This window comes from Cimex lectularius, unplaced genomic scaffold, assembly GCF_000648675.2.
Source record: "Cimex lectularius strain Harlan isolate CLEC.00 unplaced genomic scaffold, Clec_2.1 scaffold46, whole genome shotgun sequence".
In the NCBI taxonomy this organism is placed as follows: Eukaryota; Metazoa; Arthropoda; class Insecta; order Hemiptera; family Cimicidae; genus Cimex; species Cimex lectularius.
In genome coordinates, this window is record NW_019392654.1 from 1,903,010 (window position 1) to 1,921,136 (window position 18,127).

The 18,127-nt window shown below is 33.7% G+C and overlaps 3 protein-coding genes across 3 annotated transcripts; 2 read left to right on the forward strand and 1 right to left on the reverse strand.

Annotated features, from left to right (window-relative positions):
• Window positions 1-7,238: 7,238 nt before the first annotated feature.
• LOC106671078 lies at window positions 7,239-9,229 on the reverse strand. Its single transcript, XM_014401885.2, has 2 exons — window positions 8,955-9,229; window positions 7,239-8,519 (listed from the first exon to the last, which is right to left on the reverse strand). Exons 1-2 carry the CDS (start codon window positions 9,111-9,113, stop codon window positions 7,350-7,352), a joined length of 1,329 nt encoding a protein of 442 aa, XP_014257371.1. The 5' UTR covers window positions 9,114-9,229; the 3' UTR covers window positions 7,239-7,349.
• Window positions 9,230-15,065: 5,836 nt separating this feature from the next.
• Window positions 15,066-15,612, forward strand: LOC106671079. Its single transcript, XM_024224598.1, has 2 exons — window positions 15,066-15,174; window positions 15,233-15,612. The coding sequence occupies exons 1-2, from the start codon at window positions 15,163-15,165 to the stop codon at window positions 15,542-15,544; spliced, it is 324 nt and encodes a 107-aa protein (XP_024080366.1). The 5' UTR covers window positions 15,066-15,162; the 3' UTR covers window positions 15,545-15,612.
• Window positions 15,613-16,112: 500 nt separating this feature from the next.
• LOC106671043 (NADH dehydrogenase [ubiquinone] 1 alpha subcomplex subunit 5-like) lies at window positions 16,113-16,620 on the forward strand. Its single transcript, XM_024224592.1, has one exon. It carries the CDS (start codon window positions 16,226-16,228, stop codon window positions 16,571-16,573), a length of 348 nt encoding a protein of 115 aa, XP_024080360.1. The 5' UTR covers window positions 16,113-16,225; the 3' UTR covers window positions 16,574-16,620.
• The last annotated feature ends 1,507 nt before the right edge of the window (window positions 16,621-18,127 follow it).

The window sequence follows — 18,127 nt, forward strand, 5'->3', positions numbered from 1 at the left end:
ATACATGTAATATATGTGCATGCATACTTTTTGTTTCTCCCAGTCACAACATTTGCACAACATTTGCACTATTGTCAGCATTGCTTACAGAGGACACAGATTAAAGAGAAACCAGCCAACAATGGCAGTCAGTTGTAGGAATTAATTTGCGAGGGCACGAGACTATCGTCGTTTTAGGCGACGTGGAGAGTTATTGGGATAGGTGGTAGTGAAGATGGTTAAGTAGGGTTAAAAGATTGGGGTAAAACAAAAACAAGCGTGAAAAGATCAATTATTTAACGATCCGTAGTAAAGAGGTTGGAGAATTCACAGACATACTCTTTCAGGCATACCGTATGAATGTTTAAATAGGTCTAAATACTGCCATTAGTTGTGTTTTCCTAGGAAAAACATATTCTGATCCTCACAGTCTTCCAAGTTTTCCAAGTCAACAATTAAGTTGTTATCTTTTATATCTTGTGTGCGGAGGTCACGTCAGTCTCCTGTCCAAGTATCTGACTTAAGCAAAAATTAGTATTTTCTTGTTATTGGTGTAGAGTGGCGGGCACATATGTTTACACTGTGTATAAACACTTTATTTCATTAATTAATACCCATAGAAGGTCAAATTAATTTATCCTTTATTTATCCTCTGGCTCATCTTTTTTCATGCATTGCCTAGCCAATTATTTAATGTATTTAATGTTTTTTTATTGTGAAAACAGTAGAATTTGTACAATAGTATGTAAGTATACTACATTTCGGTAAGAAAAAAATATTTAGATGTTTTTGTCAATAACAGTGCAAAGATTGGGTCGAAAGGTTTTATTATTACTTATACTCACTAATATCCAATAATTGAAACTAGGGCCAAAATTTTGTACAGTTATTTAATAAATTGAAATTTCAACATAAGATAATAATTATTTGGAGGCCGTGACATGCGCTCTGGGGTGACGTAGATTTTAGAAAAACATTTTCTTTATCGTGCCAACGTTTCGATCTTTATTGAGATCATCTTCAGAGCTCAAAGGTTTGTTTTCCATGTAGAGTGTCATTCTTGTCTGTCTGCCCACATTTTTGGTCACTCTCAACACGACAGGCAAGACTGACATGGAAAACAAACATTTTGAGCCCTGAAGATGATGTCAATAAAGATCGAAACGTTGGCACGATAAAGAAATTTTTTTTCTAAAACCTACGTCACACCAGACCGCATCTCACGATTTCTGAATAATCAATGACTAACGGTCACTAAAAACCACTCGTATGATAATAATTTTATTTAAAGAATTTGGCTTGTAGGTTTTAACTTTGTATGAAAAATGAGGGATAACGTCAATTTGAAAGGAGAAAAACACCCAGTATTTTCGTCAGGAGGAATTTATAATTATATTCCTTTCATTAGGACTTTGAAACTTTTATTAATATTTTGCAAGGTTAACCAATTTCTCCTTACAATACCAAAACGTACGGTTTAAAAAAGTTATATAATATAAACTTGTATTATTATTGTTATTTCTGATTTAAAATGTAAGATGAAGAAGTAAATGACAATAATTCAATGGAATAAGGAAGTGCGAGTCTAACGTTTCGTAACGGAACAAAGGTATTTAAGCATTAAAATTGCCCAAGATATATAGAATACAATCGGATTGAAAAAAGATCGGTGCGCAATCCTAAATAAAATCGTTTGTCGTATTCGTGGAGATCAATGCTATTGTCAAGTGTTTTGACCAGAAATACCGAAACGAATTACACTAGGGGAGGAGATTTTTCTCAACCAGCTCAACAAAAGATTGTACAACCAAGTTTTTTGACAAATAAGATCACGTTTCCACCCGACTTCAGCTCTCCGCCCTTCCTCTCTCTTACTTCTAAGATATTGATACAGAAGCAAAATATACTGTATATAAAAACATTTTCTTTATCGTGCCAACGTTTCGATCTTTATTGAGATCATCTTCAGGGCTCAAAGTGTTTGTCTTCTGTGTAATTGTGCCATTCTTGCGTGTGGCATTCTTATATATACTTCACTAATGGCCATTTCATTTGTCGTCGAGAATCCAATCCGATTACACGACATTTGAAAAGTGGCAAAAAGGGGGGAAAATTCAAAAGGTGCGGTTGAGATGGGAAGTTGGTGTCCGAGTGGCTCGAGGTCACGATAGCTCAAGTGGTAGAGCAGCGGCGTATCAAGCCGAAGATCGTGGGTTCGAATCCCGCTCGTGCCATTGACTTTTTTGTCTCAACTAAAAACCTTAATTAATTGTAATATATTAATTGGTCAAGCGGACCACGAAATTAGTGAATTTAGTATTAATAATTTAACCTAAATTAGGATCGATGAGATACTTTGATAAATATTTCGCAATCGACCCTAAGTACTCACACACTGCCTGATGGCCTGACCAGGGAACCTAGAAACCGACCGCTGTGCTCGAGAACCATGTTCAGATCCGGTGGCATGCCCATACGCTCTCTGTATGGATCCAAGGCATGACACGCCTCTATTATGTGGACACATCGAGCAACCTTTCTATGTACAACGGGCATGTATGTGCGCGGGCTTTGGCTACTACTTTATTGTTAATTCTTATAATGAACTATTTTATTATTGTATCGAAAGCAGATAGTAAGGTGAATTTGGTTCGTTGGCAATTAATTCCAACAATTTATGATACATGTAATTTTAAATTAAAAATGATAAAACTTCATTGAAATATTGATGTATTTTGACATTAGATTAAATAATTGGTACAGGTAAAATCATTGTAAATCATCAAAATGGTGGTTGTCATAGCTTGGTTTTTTTATCTTCTAGTTATTTATAATGATTTATAGTTTAAAAAATTGTCCGAAACAAAATTTGGTAATCCTTTTTTCACTTTTTTAGTATTTTCTAGTTTTTAAATTTAAAAATTCTTCTATATGTCTCTTTGTATTCTAACTCTTCAATAAACCGGCATGTTTGTATTTTCGTCAATTCGAGTACAGTAACCATTCGACTACATGAAATTGATTATAGCGAATATAAAATGGTTCGCGTATTGTCAATAGCATTCAGAACTCGACTGTGGAAGAAGCGCATTGCGAAAATTTTGGTGGCGCAACTAAAGGTTCTGCAGGATTATTAGCACCGATCGGGATAGTTGTAACGCTCAGTGACCGAAACAATTGTAATTAGTGGTCTAGGCTAAGGGGCCGACGAGAATAGTGAAATATTACGCAAAACCATGCAGACTGTGGTTCTTTATCCTCATGAGCCGGCCGAGAATCAATAAAAAAAAGCCCAATTGGAATTACCTTTGAGAAAGTGTGTTTATTCCTAAACACTTATTGGGTGTACCTAGTAGAAAATTCAATGGGATGGAACAGTTCTAAAATTAGCCCGATTCTATTATCGTACTGCCAATAATTCGAAAAATTGATTTTCTCTTTTGTTGAAATGTAGTCGACTGGTTCACGTTTAGTCACTGATGACTAGAGCAAATGATAACTATGAATATTGTTATGACAGAGGCAGAATATATTTTATTTTCTAGTGAGTTTTTCATACGAAGGACAAAAAGACAGTATTTTATTTCACCACTTTTTGTTAACATGCTAAGAACGTCAAATATCTGGAAATTTTAATTTGATTGTTCGTGAAACAAAATTAATTTATTTGGTTTAAAAACTAGCAGTAGAAAGTATAAAGTCCCAAGCCTTGAGATTTTTAAAATTATTTATTGTTAATGTTTCTCTTTATGGCTGCTAGAAGCAAGAATTTTCGAATAATAAAATAATAGAATAATTAGAATAAAAAATAGAATTTTAGAAATATCTAAAAATATTTAATTCTATTGGTCATGAAAAAAATTATTTATTTGTTTGGTTGAATAATTAACATTAAAAATCATAAAATCGCCGAGATCAGCCATGGGATTTCATAAATTATTTAATGCTTGAGTCTCCCTTCAGGGCTGATAGAAGCTAGATTTTTACTCGTTTATTTTACCACTCTTTTTTAACATGTTGAGAACGTAAAATATCTGCAAATATTTAATTTGATTACCCATGAAAACTACAATAAACAAAGAAAATTTATTTGTTTTCAAAATTAGCAACAAAAATCATAATGTCGCCAGCCTTGTGATGTATAAATTATTGACTGCCCAAAGAAGAGGACCTTGTGATTTAGGCAAATTTATTTATATTTTATGAGTTAAATGGTTTCACCCCCCCACACCAAATTAAGGACAAACAATAAGATTTAAAATGTCAATTTTTAACGAAAAAACTGCACATATTACTTACATGCCGTTCCTGTAGCACTCCATTGCGCCTTTTATCTTCCTTTGAACTTTAATTTGTAAAGTATAATTCAAAACTTACAGCACTGTGAAATATTTATTAAGTAATTCGCAGATTTAATTAAAATGCCAAAAGAATAAAATTAGAAATAGCAATAAACCAATAGTGTTAATTTCCAGGTATCCATTTAATGTAATAAAAATATTTTATTCTCAACCATACATTACATAAAAAATTATTTACAAACATATATAAATCATTACTTTGGTTAAATAGGACTAACTAAAAAAATATACAGATAGTATTCTATCATAAATATATTATTATTACATTTACCAATATATTATTATTTTAATGTAAATATAGACTTTTGTTTAAAAATATAAGTGATAACTTTGGCTCGATTTTTTTCATTAATATTGGTGATTTCTGAATTGTTAAATTGGTATTAACGTCTTCAGACCTGTACATATTAAAACAGCAGTACATTCCAGCCTAGCTGGAAAGCTAAAACTAATCAATCAAGAGGTTTTTTGGATCAGGGAGGTGGTCCAAAATTCAAAAAGGTTTTGCACTGCAGCCAAGCTTTCGGTATTTATTATCCCTTGTTCAGGACTCTAGATACGTAGCATAATAATAATAATTTTCACTCGAAAGATTCATGACACCACAAGAATAGCACTTCAAAGTTTATATTATTTACATCTGTGTATAATTATTTTGTTCAATCAACGTATGTTTTGTAATTCAGCCAAGCCCAGAACATGACCCGAATAAAGTTGGAAACATCGGCAAAGAAAAAAAAATGAAAAAGTGTTTATCTGAAATACTTCATTCCTGAACGCTCCTTTCTACTTCAACAATATAAAATTATTGTTGAGGGTGGGTGTTGTCACTTGCTCCGTCCATTTATACACGCGGCTTTTGATGTACTCAAATGTGTTTCAGCGTTGTGCCACCATCAGTGAGGATTTCATACTGTTGAAGCTTTTTATTTTTTAATAAAATACAACTACGAACACTCTGGATCAAGATACGGTTTGTCGGCCTTTTTAAGATCATCGTCAGGACCTATATTAATTTTTGTATTGTATTTTATTAAAAAAATATTTGTAAAATTTATTTAACAATCAATATAACTATATAAAACTTACAAAACAACCTTAAATATGTCTACACATTGAACTTTTCAAGTTTTTGCAGGTCATCTCAAACTTCCTTGAAGCCCGATTCAGTCCCATCTTTCCCAAGGGCGGTAAGAGTATTGCAACGTTATATAAGTAGATTATCGATAGGACGAAAGCTTGGCATAAGCAACTAAATTTGCTTTCTTCAAAATCATACCTTGTTCCAGAGTGTTCGTAAGTTAAAAAGTGGTCGATACTTTTATTACTGAACAAATGCAACTAGGCTGGTCAGTCAACAATTGCTTCAAATTAAGCGGTTTGATTTGTTAAGCACACCATTTATAAGTTATGGCAAAGCATTTCTTATTTACATTTACAAATGAATCCCCGTGAGGCAACCTTCCATTTGGAATAGTCTTGGGAAATAGGTCTGTTGGTTAGACATTAAACCCTAACATTTTTCAACATTTGTTTCTTTTTCGTAATATTCTTCCTGTGAAACTGACTGCCACTCAATTTAATAGCACGGTCAAGAAAGTTCAAAGCCTCACTAACTTTTAACTAGAACGAACGACAAGGAGGAAAGTAACCTATCAGTGATGATAGGTTTTTGATACCAGTGTTCTTCTGTTCTTGATGACCATCACACCTAGGACCTCACTTTCACAGGTACATAATTGGTTTACTATTTCTAAATTACTCTTAGAGTAAAATCATAACAACCAAATCAAGTCCACTAGCTCAATGATAATCAATACGCCAAAAGAAGGGTAAGTACACCCATGGCAAACTCATTGACCTGTTTATAAATTTCATTCTCATACTTAAAATGTCTCATTAAAGCTGAAAGGTATTTCCCACTTCATTGAGTCGCCTACAAATAAAATGTACAATTATTTCTAAGGGATAATGAGATGAGGGCTTCATCATGTTCATTAATGATATTCCATACAGGTTCTTTAAATACGTGATAATTTGCTACATTGTATTTTTTATTCTCATCTAATTTCCATAATATGTTGTTTATGCATTTATGATAAAGTAAATCTCGGATTGTGTATGCTTCCCACGTTTGACCTAAGAGGTGTTCCTGCTTTGTGTATTTCCGGGGGGGGGGGCATAGATTTTTGAGGGAACAGCGTTACGAGTTTTCATTTTTTGCTGTTGTTGTTTTTTTATTCATGTACCCTAGCTTGTTAAGGCAATCAGTTGGCTGCACTTACATTGTAAACTTGGGATGATGTTTGGCTAAATGTGCTAACTAAATCAATGATTAAAATCCAGTCTTTTTTTTTATTCCATTCTATTTTAGGCAATAATCGTTTAATTAAATTTATTTTAAAACATTAAGAAAAAAGTTTTTTTGTTCTTATATTTATTGCTGGTTCTTAAAATGAAAGACCGTTTTAGTCCAGAAAACGCCTTCGAAAATGGAACATACTTAAACGCCATACGCTTGAGCATTGCGTTATATTTGATTAATTTTTTCCCTAAAACAATACGAAAACGATTTTGGTTTTTAAGAATCAATAGATGTGTAACTAATTAATTCATGTAAGCAGAACGTTTGGAATGGACATCATTGAGGTATCTTTGCGTAAAGTTAAATATTTATTTTTATCTGTAGCCGTTTATGTTTGTTGTTAATTAATTTATTGATGTTATACACATGTGTACATGTGTGCTGTCTGCTGATTGTGACAATGCTAATAAGTAAAATTAAAGCTCGTCGATATTTCTTTTTAAGATGTCCTTATTTTCTTGTGAGCTTAGATTCAGGATACTATTTTTTGATTGAGGAAATAAAAATAACTATAATATATTGGAAAATTGAAAAAACTGTTTTTATTAACAGTTTAAATGAATAACATCATTATTGTAGACTAGCAACATGGAAAAGTCAGCCCCTGTAATAAATTAAGCGTATTTTCGTTTTATTTGTTTCAATTAATGATCGTCCTGATTTTTGTTTCCTTGACGTGATCCTTCGTGCCCTGAGAAATCTTCGTGTTTGTATTCTTCAGCTTTGGCGTATACCGGCACCGGTTTGTAACTGTGTATGACGAAGCTCTGGTAGGAAGTCGCTTTTTCTTGGGCGTGACCAGCTCCATGTCCATTTGTCCCGTGACCATCGGCTATGCTGTTCCCTGTCGAATGAGCCTCATGACCATGACTAGACTGGAGATGAACATCGGGCGTAGAGATTCCTTGTGAGTGGGACGAGCCGAAGTTTTCCGAATGATCGATGGCATCGTGATCTCGTCCTGTTGCAGACGTGTGACCGTTGTGATTCGAGACTGATGAGGCGTGGTTGCCAAAAGATCCATACTGCACACTGTTTTGGGACGCATGTCCATGACCGTTGTTATCCAGCTGCCAATTTTGCGAGAAATCGTTGTGGCCAGAGTGCGCGTTGTTGGGAAACCGATATTGATACCTATGAGGTCTTACGTTAAAGAAAATTGGTTCCTTGTTAAATGTCGGTGTGAAAAGAGGTGCAGCAGGTCGAGAATGAGTCTGTCGAAAGTTATTCTCAAAGATTGGTACAGCTATGCCTTTATGACCGCCTCTAAATGCACCTTGTCCAAAATGTCCAACATCGGGTGCTTGAAATCCTACAAAACCTGGGTTGATTTTAATAGGATTTGGCGTATCTGGTAAAACATCGTTTGTATTTTCATGTACTGGTATTACAGCCCTTTGAGGACCACCTCCAAAAGCTGAGTTGGCTAAGGCGTGTCCTTCTCCGATTGACCCGTGTTCGGTTTCAATCCCTTTCCAGCCGTTGTCAAATGTAACGTCTTTTACCGGCTGAACCAACAACGGGGTCAGTATTGCGTTTTGAAAGCCTTCATTGAAAGCACCTATGTCTTGATGATTGCCGAAGCCTTGTTCCTGATAACCGTTACCGACGCCGCCTTTACTGTATCCAGGGGCTCCGACGTGGAACACTCCTGGTTGTGCCCCTCCGTCGAAAAATCTGTTTCCTTGATTCGTAAATCTTCCGATGAATCGGTTCGACGCTGGAAATCCATGGAAAGACCCGACGCCAGCAAAGCCGAGGTCCCGTCTTATTCCCGCCTTAGCAATGGCGCATACAGATAACGCCAAGCAACACTACAACAAAAATTTGTATTAAGAATATATATTTACTTTTTTGAGATGAACTTTTACAAATCCAACTTCGCTTTCGTAATTTATTTAAATATATGTATGTAATGTATGTATTAAAAGTACGCTCGCAATACGAATTTGCTAATGTTTAAATTTACCCTATTTCACTAGTTAAATAAATTATATGGGTAAATAAAATCTTATTTAGCAAGTATGGTATGTACAAATAATTTTTTGAAAAGAATTTTGAAAAATTCTGATCAAATGTTTTAAATTATGTCACTTTACAACACATCACTTAACACCTACAACAAACAAATCATATCTCAATTAGTTGAAAAATAAATAACTAAATAAAACACTAAAATGCACTGTTCACGGCCTCTCGTAGTTGATCTTCGATGCATCGCGAAAAATAATCCACACTTGTTCTTTTACCTTTAGTATGTTCATGTTGGGAGGGTAAAGACGACTGATGATTTGGGGTGGCCTGCAGAGTCTTATATAGGTCGGTGGTGGTGGTTTGGTAGAACGCGTTATCCCGTGCAACATTACGGAGCTCAATTTACACAGAAGCTTTGTTCGGCTCGGTTCCATTCACCACGCATTTTTCCACTTTCCCTGTGGAAGCTCCTCCTTGTTGGGAGAATGTGTGTTTTCCACCTTCGGACACGTCCGAGTTGGATTTCGGTTGCACAATAACGGTTCCGGTATCGTACCGACCGACTGAGTATCAGTATCGATGAGTGAGTGATAATAGTTGTGACAACTATTGTGATTTCTACAAAACCGTAAAATGCAAGATAATATTTTCTTTTTCCGGTGTTCTCTATCGTTCGTATTATCATTCTGAACTTCCTTAAAGTTTAACTTGGTTAAAAAAAAATATGGTAGTATATTCTATGCGATCGACCAGCCTATAGTGTATAATAGAGCCTCGTGTATATAAACCCTAATCCACGAGACTCTAGTATATAAAAAAATATGGGTTTAAAGAAAACCAAGTGGTCTAGATTTTTGTTCAATTAGATGTGCATTGAGAATTATAGATCATATTATAGTAAAGCTCATATAAGTTAAAATTTGGAGAATTTAGAATTAGATTCGGATTTTCTCTTCACTCATTTCTTTCTCTAACATTTTAATTTATATGTATAACTTTATTTAAATATTTTGTTGAATGTTGTTTTATATTCATAGATTGGTGGATCACCCATTCAAAGAGGTATTATCCCAGCAAATGTACCATATATAAATTATTAATTTGGTATAAAACAAACTATTTTTTCTGAAGCGTATTTGCCAAAAACACATTTCTTTTTTCAGTGAGATCTAATTCAAGAACGAAATTCAAAAAATACGGTTCGCTATAACAATTAGTCTGGGCTTAGTATTACTTGGTGAATGTATTTCAAGGGTATTGTACATGACCCAATTATTTTACGCAGGATAAGTAAATAATATATCGGATCGTATTAAATGACATTTTGGTAACCAAAAAACTTTTCAGTAAATTACGCCATAAAAATATATTTTCTTTAAAGCATCATTTAACGTTTCTCGAATCTATCGGTAAGAGCGATCGGGCACGTATATTTTTCGATCTACTTCATATCACCAAAGAAAGTTTCCTTAAAATCGACGATCCTTCTTGTCAAGTAAAGCTATTATTTTATTTTGGGCTTTTTTGACGAAAATCCTAACAAAAGAATCATTTATCTTAATTATTTTTTCGTACAAAATAATAATTTTAAACATGCTTTAATTTTAACGATAAAATACAATATATACAAAATAAAATATGTTTTATTTTAATTTTATTCATCTGAAATCCATATATTGTGTACTAGATTTATACTTTTTTAGCTTTTCGTATGGTATTAATACTAAAGTGTCCGTTACTGACGTAAGAGATCACTTTTCTCTTTCTTCGTTTACGTTAAGTTGTCAATAAATGTAGTAACCATTTATTCCTCTCATCCCCCTTTATTCTATCCTCCTCTCTCTCTCTCCCTATCTCCCTTTCTCTTCCCCTTTTCTATCTATCTGTATTTATCTCTGTCTAACATATCATTCACTCACTCTGTTTTTCATTCACTCTCTTTCTCTCTCTCCCTAAAACTCTTTCTCTCTCTCCATATCACTCACTTACTCTCTCTCTCTCTCTCTCTCTCTCTCTCTCTCTTAATCGATCATTCGCTCTCTCACGCTCCCTCTCCCTTTTTCTTTCTGTCTTTTATCTATCTATGTATCATTCTTTCTACCAACCTATCTATTTATGAGTCTATCGATGTATCAATCACTCTCTATCTATCTACATATATGTTCACTAAATATATATCATAGGATCATACATATCTAAAAGTTGTACTTATATAAAAATTAAACATTTTATCAGGTACTCTACATTTTTTACATATGTATACCTAATATCATCCTTCAATAATGTCTATCCATTTATCTACCTACCTTTCCATTGGTCTCTATCTTATCTATTTATCTATTATTTTCATCTATCTATCCTTCTATCTAAATAATTTTCTCTTATATCACTCTCTCCACTATACGCATGTGTATACCTATTTCACTTTTCATAGAATACCGAACAAAAGGAAACAAATTTTTGCAGTTAACAAAATCAAGCGAAGAAACTCTAAACATTGTGTGCTTTTGACCTGAAATCTTATTTGACAATTTCTGTAATGGGAAGTGTTTATATTGTTTAATTGTTTGATACTGTTATAATAATTCCCAGGTAATTAATTATTCCTTGAAATAGTTGAAATATAAATAATTAAGTAGTACGTATGTTAATTTACAAACAGGTTATTCATAAACAAAACATCTTAAATAATTTAATTTTTAGTGATGGAATTCTCCGTCAAATTACCGAAACTGAGCATAGTTTGGACTTCACGTAAAAGGTGTAAAGATATCACAGCTCAAGAAGGGTACAGTTAGGTTTGTTTCGGAACGTTTTTTAGTAGGGTAAGCATCTTTTGAATTTATCAATAAAAATGTCAAAAGGGGAATTTTTTGTGCCCCACCCCCTAACTTTGAAAAATCAGGAAAATTATAATTTTCAACCAATCAGGCTGGTTTTAGTTTCATTCGAATAATTATGAATGTTGTTTCCAGTTGTGTGATGGTAGTACGTTTTTTTTTACTCAGCGCTCAGCAGAATTTCCTATATGATCTTGAATTTTTGACCCATGATTTGGGGTTGCCCCAGGATATATATATATATATATATATATATATATGGAGAGAGAGGAGAGAGAGAGAGAGAGAGAGTGAGAGTGAGAGAGAGAGAGAGAATGGAGAAAAAAAATAGTAAACAAGATACTTATATCCTCTTACAAGTTGGTCGTTCATGTATTTCGAATCGAATCGGTATATTTCGTTACGAAAAAAACAAAAAAAAACCTAGGCTAAAGGATACAAGGACGTTATGTTTGTATAGTCAGTGCAATAAGAGAACTGAACATGCGCAATACGAGCAGTTGTAAAATTATCTAAGCATGTTAAATATGGTATATTCAAAACGTCGAGGTTACTCAAACAGGAAGGTTTTTGAATATGTATGCCAGTGAGAATCGGTAAACACCATGTCAAGATGTGAAAGAAATCTAGTCATTTCCCTTCTCCCTCTCATCGTGTAGCAATTTGAAAAGCTTCAGGAAAAACGAGACAACGAGGGTTATTTCAGCATGTAACGCGTGCATAGAAACAGGCGGTTTTCACCTAATGATTGGCACCGACGTTCTTTGAATAAAGCGACAGCGGCAGGTAACACCTGCCCAGATGTGAATATGAGCATTGCAATCATATAATTCTCTCATATCTTTCATGTGTCAACACCTCGCAATAATCCATATTCTTTCGCAATGTCATGTGCTCCAGTTTAATGGAATCACATCTGGTTTACTTTAAATTCAATTGGTAATTGAAAACAAATAAATAAAGAAGTGTAAATTTATGTTATGAAAATAATAGGCTGTTTTTTGTAATTTAAAAGTTTTGGCGATTTTTCAAATCCACGTCGTCTCATCTTGGTTTGATTGTCTTTGCAGTAAGTTTTGCAGGAAAAATTACTCATGTAAATGTACGGTTGAAGGTTTTGAGAATAACGACGAACATTGTGTTGTTCTCTATAAACGTCTGGTTACCATTACAATGGAAATATATTATCTCTTTTGAATGCACCCTTTTTGGTGTTGTTTTGAAGATAAATTTTTTAATGTGTGACAGATTATGTTTTTCTCGGTGATAATGTTCAGGATAAACTACTTACATCGAACTCATATCAACTTATATCACTGTACGGGTCCGAGTTCGAATCTCAGCTGCCCTGAATCATACGAACAAATGGGCTTTTTTTCAAAAACACTGCCACCAACAGAGGTTAATATGACCTTTGCTATAGCGAACCCCCTTAAAAAATAAATCTAAATAAATCAATTAATAATAAATTAAAGTAATATCTTTACCTGTGTAACAGCCTGAAGACGTAGGCTAATTGCTTTTTTTAAGCAAACATTTAATCGGCACTAACGGACAATACGAAAGGATTACAAGGTACCATTTATCTATTAGTGACTCTCTTTTTCGTGAAATTCGAAGTACCCCAATATACCATATTAGGTCCCAATGCGTACGTTTTTAAATTAGACTTACGAGCTTTAGGTTTATATACAATTTTTCATTTAGAAACCTTCTATCTAATGACCTCTCTCTCTATTCAATATGTAAGGACTGTCCAGTTTAAAGAAATTTATGCTTCCTATGTATAAAAAATTAGGGCAAATGCAAATTTACAAAAACACTCAGTTCCTTTGCTTCCGAGGATTATTTTCATCAGAAATTTGAAACTATTTCTCACGATTACGATTAAATAATATTAAACGTCTACTTACAATATTAAAAATTATGGTTACAACCATAATGAATTTATGAGTTTAGGGTTTAGAGTTAGGGTTTAGACACGAACAAGAGTCTTTAATGGATTTTAATATTGGGATTAGAATGAAACCTTTTTGATGATACTAGGTCAAACACTTATCCACGCGTTCATGCCAATGGGAAAAAATATATTTTAGCTAATTAAAGTACTTTTAATACAAAATGGTTTTCTGCATTCCTTGTGCATGTATTTTAAGGTTCTCACATATCACTTGGTTTTTAAATTTAGAATAAGAAAATATTAAATGAGATTCGATGTATGAAAAGTTACAAAAACGAGAAGGTTCCTTCCATTAAAATAGATTAAAAAATATTTATTTAAAAAATATAATTCATATACTCCCTTAAATACGAATTTAAAAGAAAACGAGAAATATACATCTTTCAGCTGGATTTTGTATCTTTGGTCCTATTGTTCCACTTAAGAATAATGTAACATCTCTGGATTTTTTGCAATTTCAACGATATGACAACCGTTGCAAAGCTGCATTATTTCGTTATTTATATGAATTGTATAATGTAATGAAAGTGAGACAAATATGGATGAAATGAACAAAAACGTTTCAATCTTTTTATTTTATACCTGCAAATGTGAAATTATAATTTACGGACCTGACTTTAGGATCATTATGTATAATTTATAAGATTCTAAATTTCTGTAAATTGTCCGGTTGATGGATGGAGTCATTTCAAAGAACATGTTTGCCAATTTCAAAAATTCAGAGCCATTTGGATGGCATACTTAAAAAAATCCGATTTCCTGAAAAATTTATAATCGATAGTTTTTCGGAGTACAGAAAATGAATATCGACTTTGTTTCTTGTTCATATTTTAACATATTTTGCTAAATTGGTGATTCCACGTTCGTAGAACAATTAAATATTTTTATTATAATAATGTTATAATATATGCATTATATTTAGTAGTCTAATCGACCAAATTATTTCTTTCAATTAATTATTCTTTTTATATTATGTCCTGGTTGAGATGAAAAAGTTATAATATATTATTATTCTACATTTTTTCAAACTTAGACAGTATACAGTTAAATAAAAGTAAACAAACATAAGAAAATATGAATGTTTCTTTCCAAAATTTTGATTGGATCGAAATAATGTCAATGGAATATTGCAAATTTAACAAATATAGGTTATTATTTAATTACTTTTACATTTATTACTTACGAAATTACGTTTTTTTCTTCCATTTGAAATTGAGCTCCAGCACAAGTTATTAAGTTTCTGTCGTTAAGCAGGTCGCATTACGTTTTAATATATAGGATTTAAACCGGTCGTTCATGTTATTGAAAATAATTGTATAATCACAAATGTTAAAGGTTGAACCGCGTGCTATAAAGATTAAAGTTCGTAACGTTTTTATTTAAAAAAAAAATGTTGCTTTTTTCTTACTCGCGTGCTTCTGGGCGTGTAGTTGAAGCTTGCCCAACTTTCAGACAACGTTCACGATGAAAATATTCAGGCCGAAGGTGGTTCCAACTCCAAACTGCTTAAAGTGATGTAAATCCTGGTGGGTGTTGTAAGGATGATACGTTGGCCGAACGGCAAGGACGATACGTGACAATGCATGTTTAATATGTAACATGGCCCGGGTATAAAAGAATTTCTTCTCTGACCAACGGGCATCAGTTTGCCCACGACGGACAAGAACAACACACCAAAAAACCATGAAATCTGCTGTGAGTATATAACATTCGTATGTTATTCGCATTAAATTAACATGAGTACGATTCGTAGATCGCTTTCCTTCTCCTTGTCGCCTTGACTGTCTCCAACGGTGAAAACGTAAGAGACAAACGTGGAGTTGTTACTGCACCTTATGTCGCAGCTCCTTACTATGCTGCAGCCTATGCTGCGCCCTATGCTGCGCCCTATGCTGCTTATTATACCGCCGCGCCTTACTATGCTGCTCCTTACGTTGCCGCACCAAATCCAGTCGTAGCACGTGCTTCCAGGGTAGTCGGCGCCCCCGGTTTTGCAGCGAGATACTATACCTCCCCCTACGTCGCAGCTCCCGTTGCAGCTGCACCTTACACAGTACTCGTATGATGAATTTGTTTTGAAACTCTTTGTTCAGAAATAAAAAATATCTATTACAATTTTATTTTTTTTATTAACTTCCTTAATAATTTAATTATATAGAACAGAACTAATTCTTGAAGTAATTCAATCGGTTTAGGTTCAATTGAGCAGTGATAAACCCAACACCAACCTTTTTACCTAAAACCTATTATTCTTAACATATCACAATTATTGTCCATAGAACGTTTGCGAAGAGGTAGTTTCTTTTTGAACTTTCCCTCCCCGAAAGTTGAAGTTTCCCACTCCCCGATGTGTTAACCTTAGGGCCGCGAGTATCTCCCTGTAAGCCATATTTTTCAAATATAATATACAATAATAAGGTTTCTTATTGTATTGCATCTTATTTTTATTTTGCTACAATAGCAAAGCTCTGTATTGTTCAATATTATTTTGAGTATAATATTTCATTACTAAAAAATAATAATAATAATAAACAAACTATTTTGTGTAAGTAAGTCTTACATAGAAATAATAATTAAATTTTAAAAGTATTTAGAAACTTTTTGGCTCTACCAGTACACAATGAATGGAGGGAAGTTTGTTGAACGTGGCAGGAGCACATTAAATGAGCAGCATGAGAGAAAACAGCTGATTTAAGTAAGATAAGATAATCGTATCAACAAAATAAAGTTAGTTTTATTTATAATAATGTGGAAGAAAACGACTGGCTTAACGGGGCTCGCGGTTTCTGCAAACCCAAGGCATACGCTTTTAACGTTGTACGGTAAAATACTCCGGGTCTTGGCGAAGATGCCCGACGATGCTGCTTACAGGAAGTACACCGAGGAACTAATCTCACACAGAATGTCGATCGTAACCAAAGCGGAAGATCCGTGCGAGATTGAGGAGAAAATCGGTTGCGGTCAAGTTGAAGAGATCATCGTGCAGGCAGAAAACGAACTCAAGCTCGCTAGAAATTTCCTGGGCTGGAAAGCCTGGGAGCCGCTTGCAAGCCAGCCACCTCCGAGGCAATGGACCTGGCCTCCATACAAATAATTCGTAATTTCTCTGAGATAGTAAAATATAATTTACTTATTAGTTTTATTATGAATGTTTTTATTATGTCTCAAAATAGCCCTTATTACTTGTTCTACCAGCATTATTATTCCAAACTATTCTTTAAAAAAATCATTTTTTATTTTTATTCATGTTCCTCAAAGGTATAAATCAATTTTTATTTGCTTTTCGTTGATCATCGATGATTTTTACGTTTTATGGCATTGGCTATTTTCATCATATAGTTTATTGAACATCGAATTGGAACCCTAGGATTGCACAACTATTCCACTATTACGTGTAGCAATTGTATTCCCGGTCGGCTTTGTCCAGTCGAAAAAGGACTATTCATTTTCGGCTGGAAAGACTTTCCGTCTGCACCGCGCGTCAGGAAAGCATAATTATACCGAAACGGTGCTTCCTATCTCGACGTGACAGTAACAATATGTCCAGAGGCCCAGGGGTTAGCTTTTCTTCCTCGAGGAGCGGAAACTTTTAAAAGGGGAACGGGAGAAATTTCAAGATAGGGCGACGTAATTGGTTTGTCAATCCGCATAAATATTCAGATACTGTAACGGCTGAATTAATTGAGAAATACGTGGGTGAAATTTTTGACTCTGTCTAAGTGCGTCCACCGAATATATTAATGAGTCAATACAAAAAAGCTTCTCATGCAATTGCGTCTATAACTGGATTTCTTGTGCCATTTTTCTACCAGTTGGTCATTATTTTCACCCGTGTGACAAGATTTAGTGCAGTATCATATGTGTGTGTGTTTGGAAGGTCCAAATAATAAAGCAAAAAAATCAGATTAACTTTAAAGATTTTATTGGATGAATCATTTTCAAATAAATGAAAAATACCAAACATTCTAGTTTAGTAATAAAAAATCTTTAGTGCTACATCTGTATGCTTAATTAATGCTAATAAGTAGAGACCGGATTTGTATGCAATTGTATATTCTTCTTCTATATTGTATACTAACGACCATAGATATCAGATAGGGAGATCATATCTCCGTGGTACAATGGTTCTAATTTTATTATTCATATTTTTACATGTTTGAAAAATATTGCAAAGTTAAAACATTTTTGATTACTGAAAAAATCAATAATAAATTTGGTAACTAAAAGAGAGCAAAAACAAACAACAAACGCCTAAAATTTGATACAGATTTCGGTTAAATTTCCAAAAACAATCTGACAATAGAATTCTCTTGAAATAAACCAAAAGTCGAATGTGCTTCCAGAATAACAGGTTGCGGTTTTTCCTTCGACGTTAACCAGAATTAGTAAATTCCCCGGCGATTAATTACATGATTTATGAATGATGAATTATATTACAAGAGAACATAAAAAAACATCCTTGAAAAAAAATACCGGATTGACTAATTTGGAGAAAATTAACGAAATCTTAAATGGTTAAAATAAAGTTTTTATACAGGGTGTGGATTATCCAGCTATTTCCCGATTCTCTTCAATATTTATATGCCCTTTATCCCTTCAATTTCCAAAGACATCACAGTTCCAATTAACTCTTTCACTTCAGTAATCA

Bases quoted from the DNA above. Each gene is read 5' to 3' on its own strand.
- LOC106671078 (XM_014401885.2), bottom strand. From the start codon at position 9,113: ATGGAACCGAGCCGAACAAAGCTTCTGTGTAAATTGAGCTCCGTAATG. The intron at 8,520-8,954 runs GTAAAAGAACAA...TTTTTGTTGTAG, and splicing joins CCAACATGAACATACTAAAG to TGTTGCTTGGCGTTATCTGT.
- LOC106671043 (XM_024224592.1), top strand. From the start codon at position 16,226: ATGTGGAAGAAAACGACTGGCTTAACGGGGCTCGCGGTTTCTGCAAAC.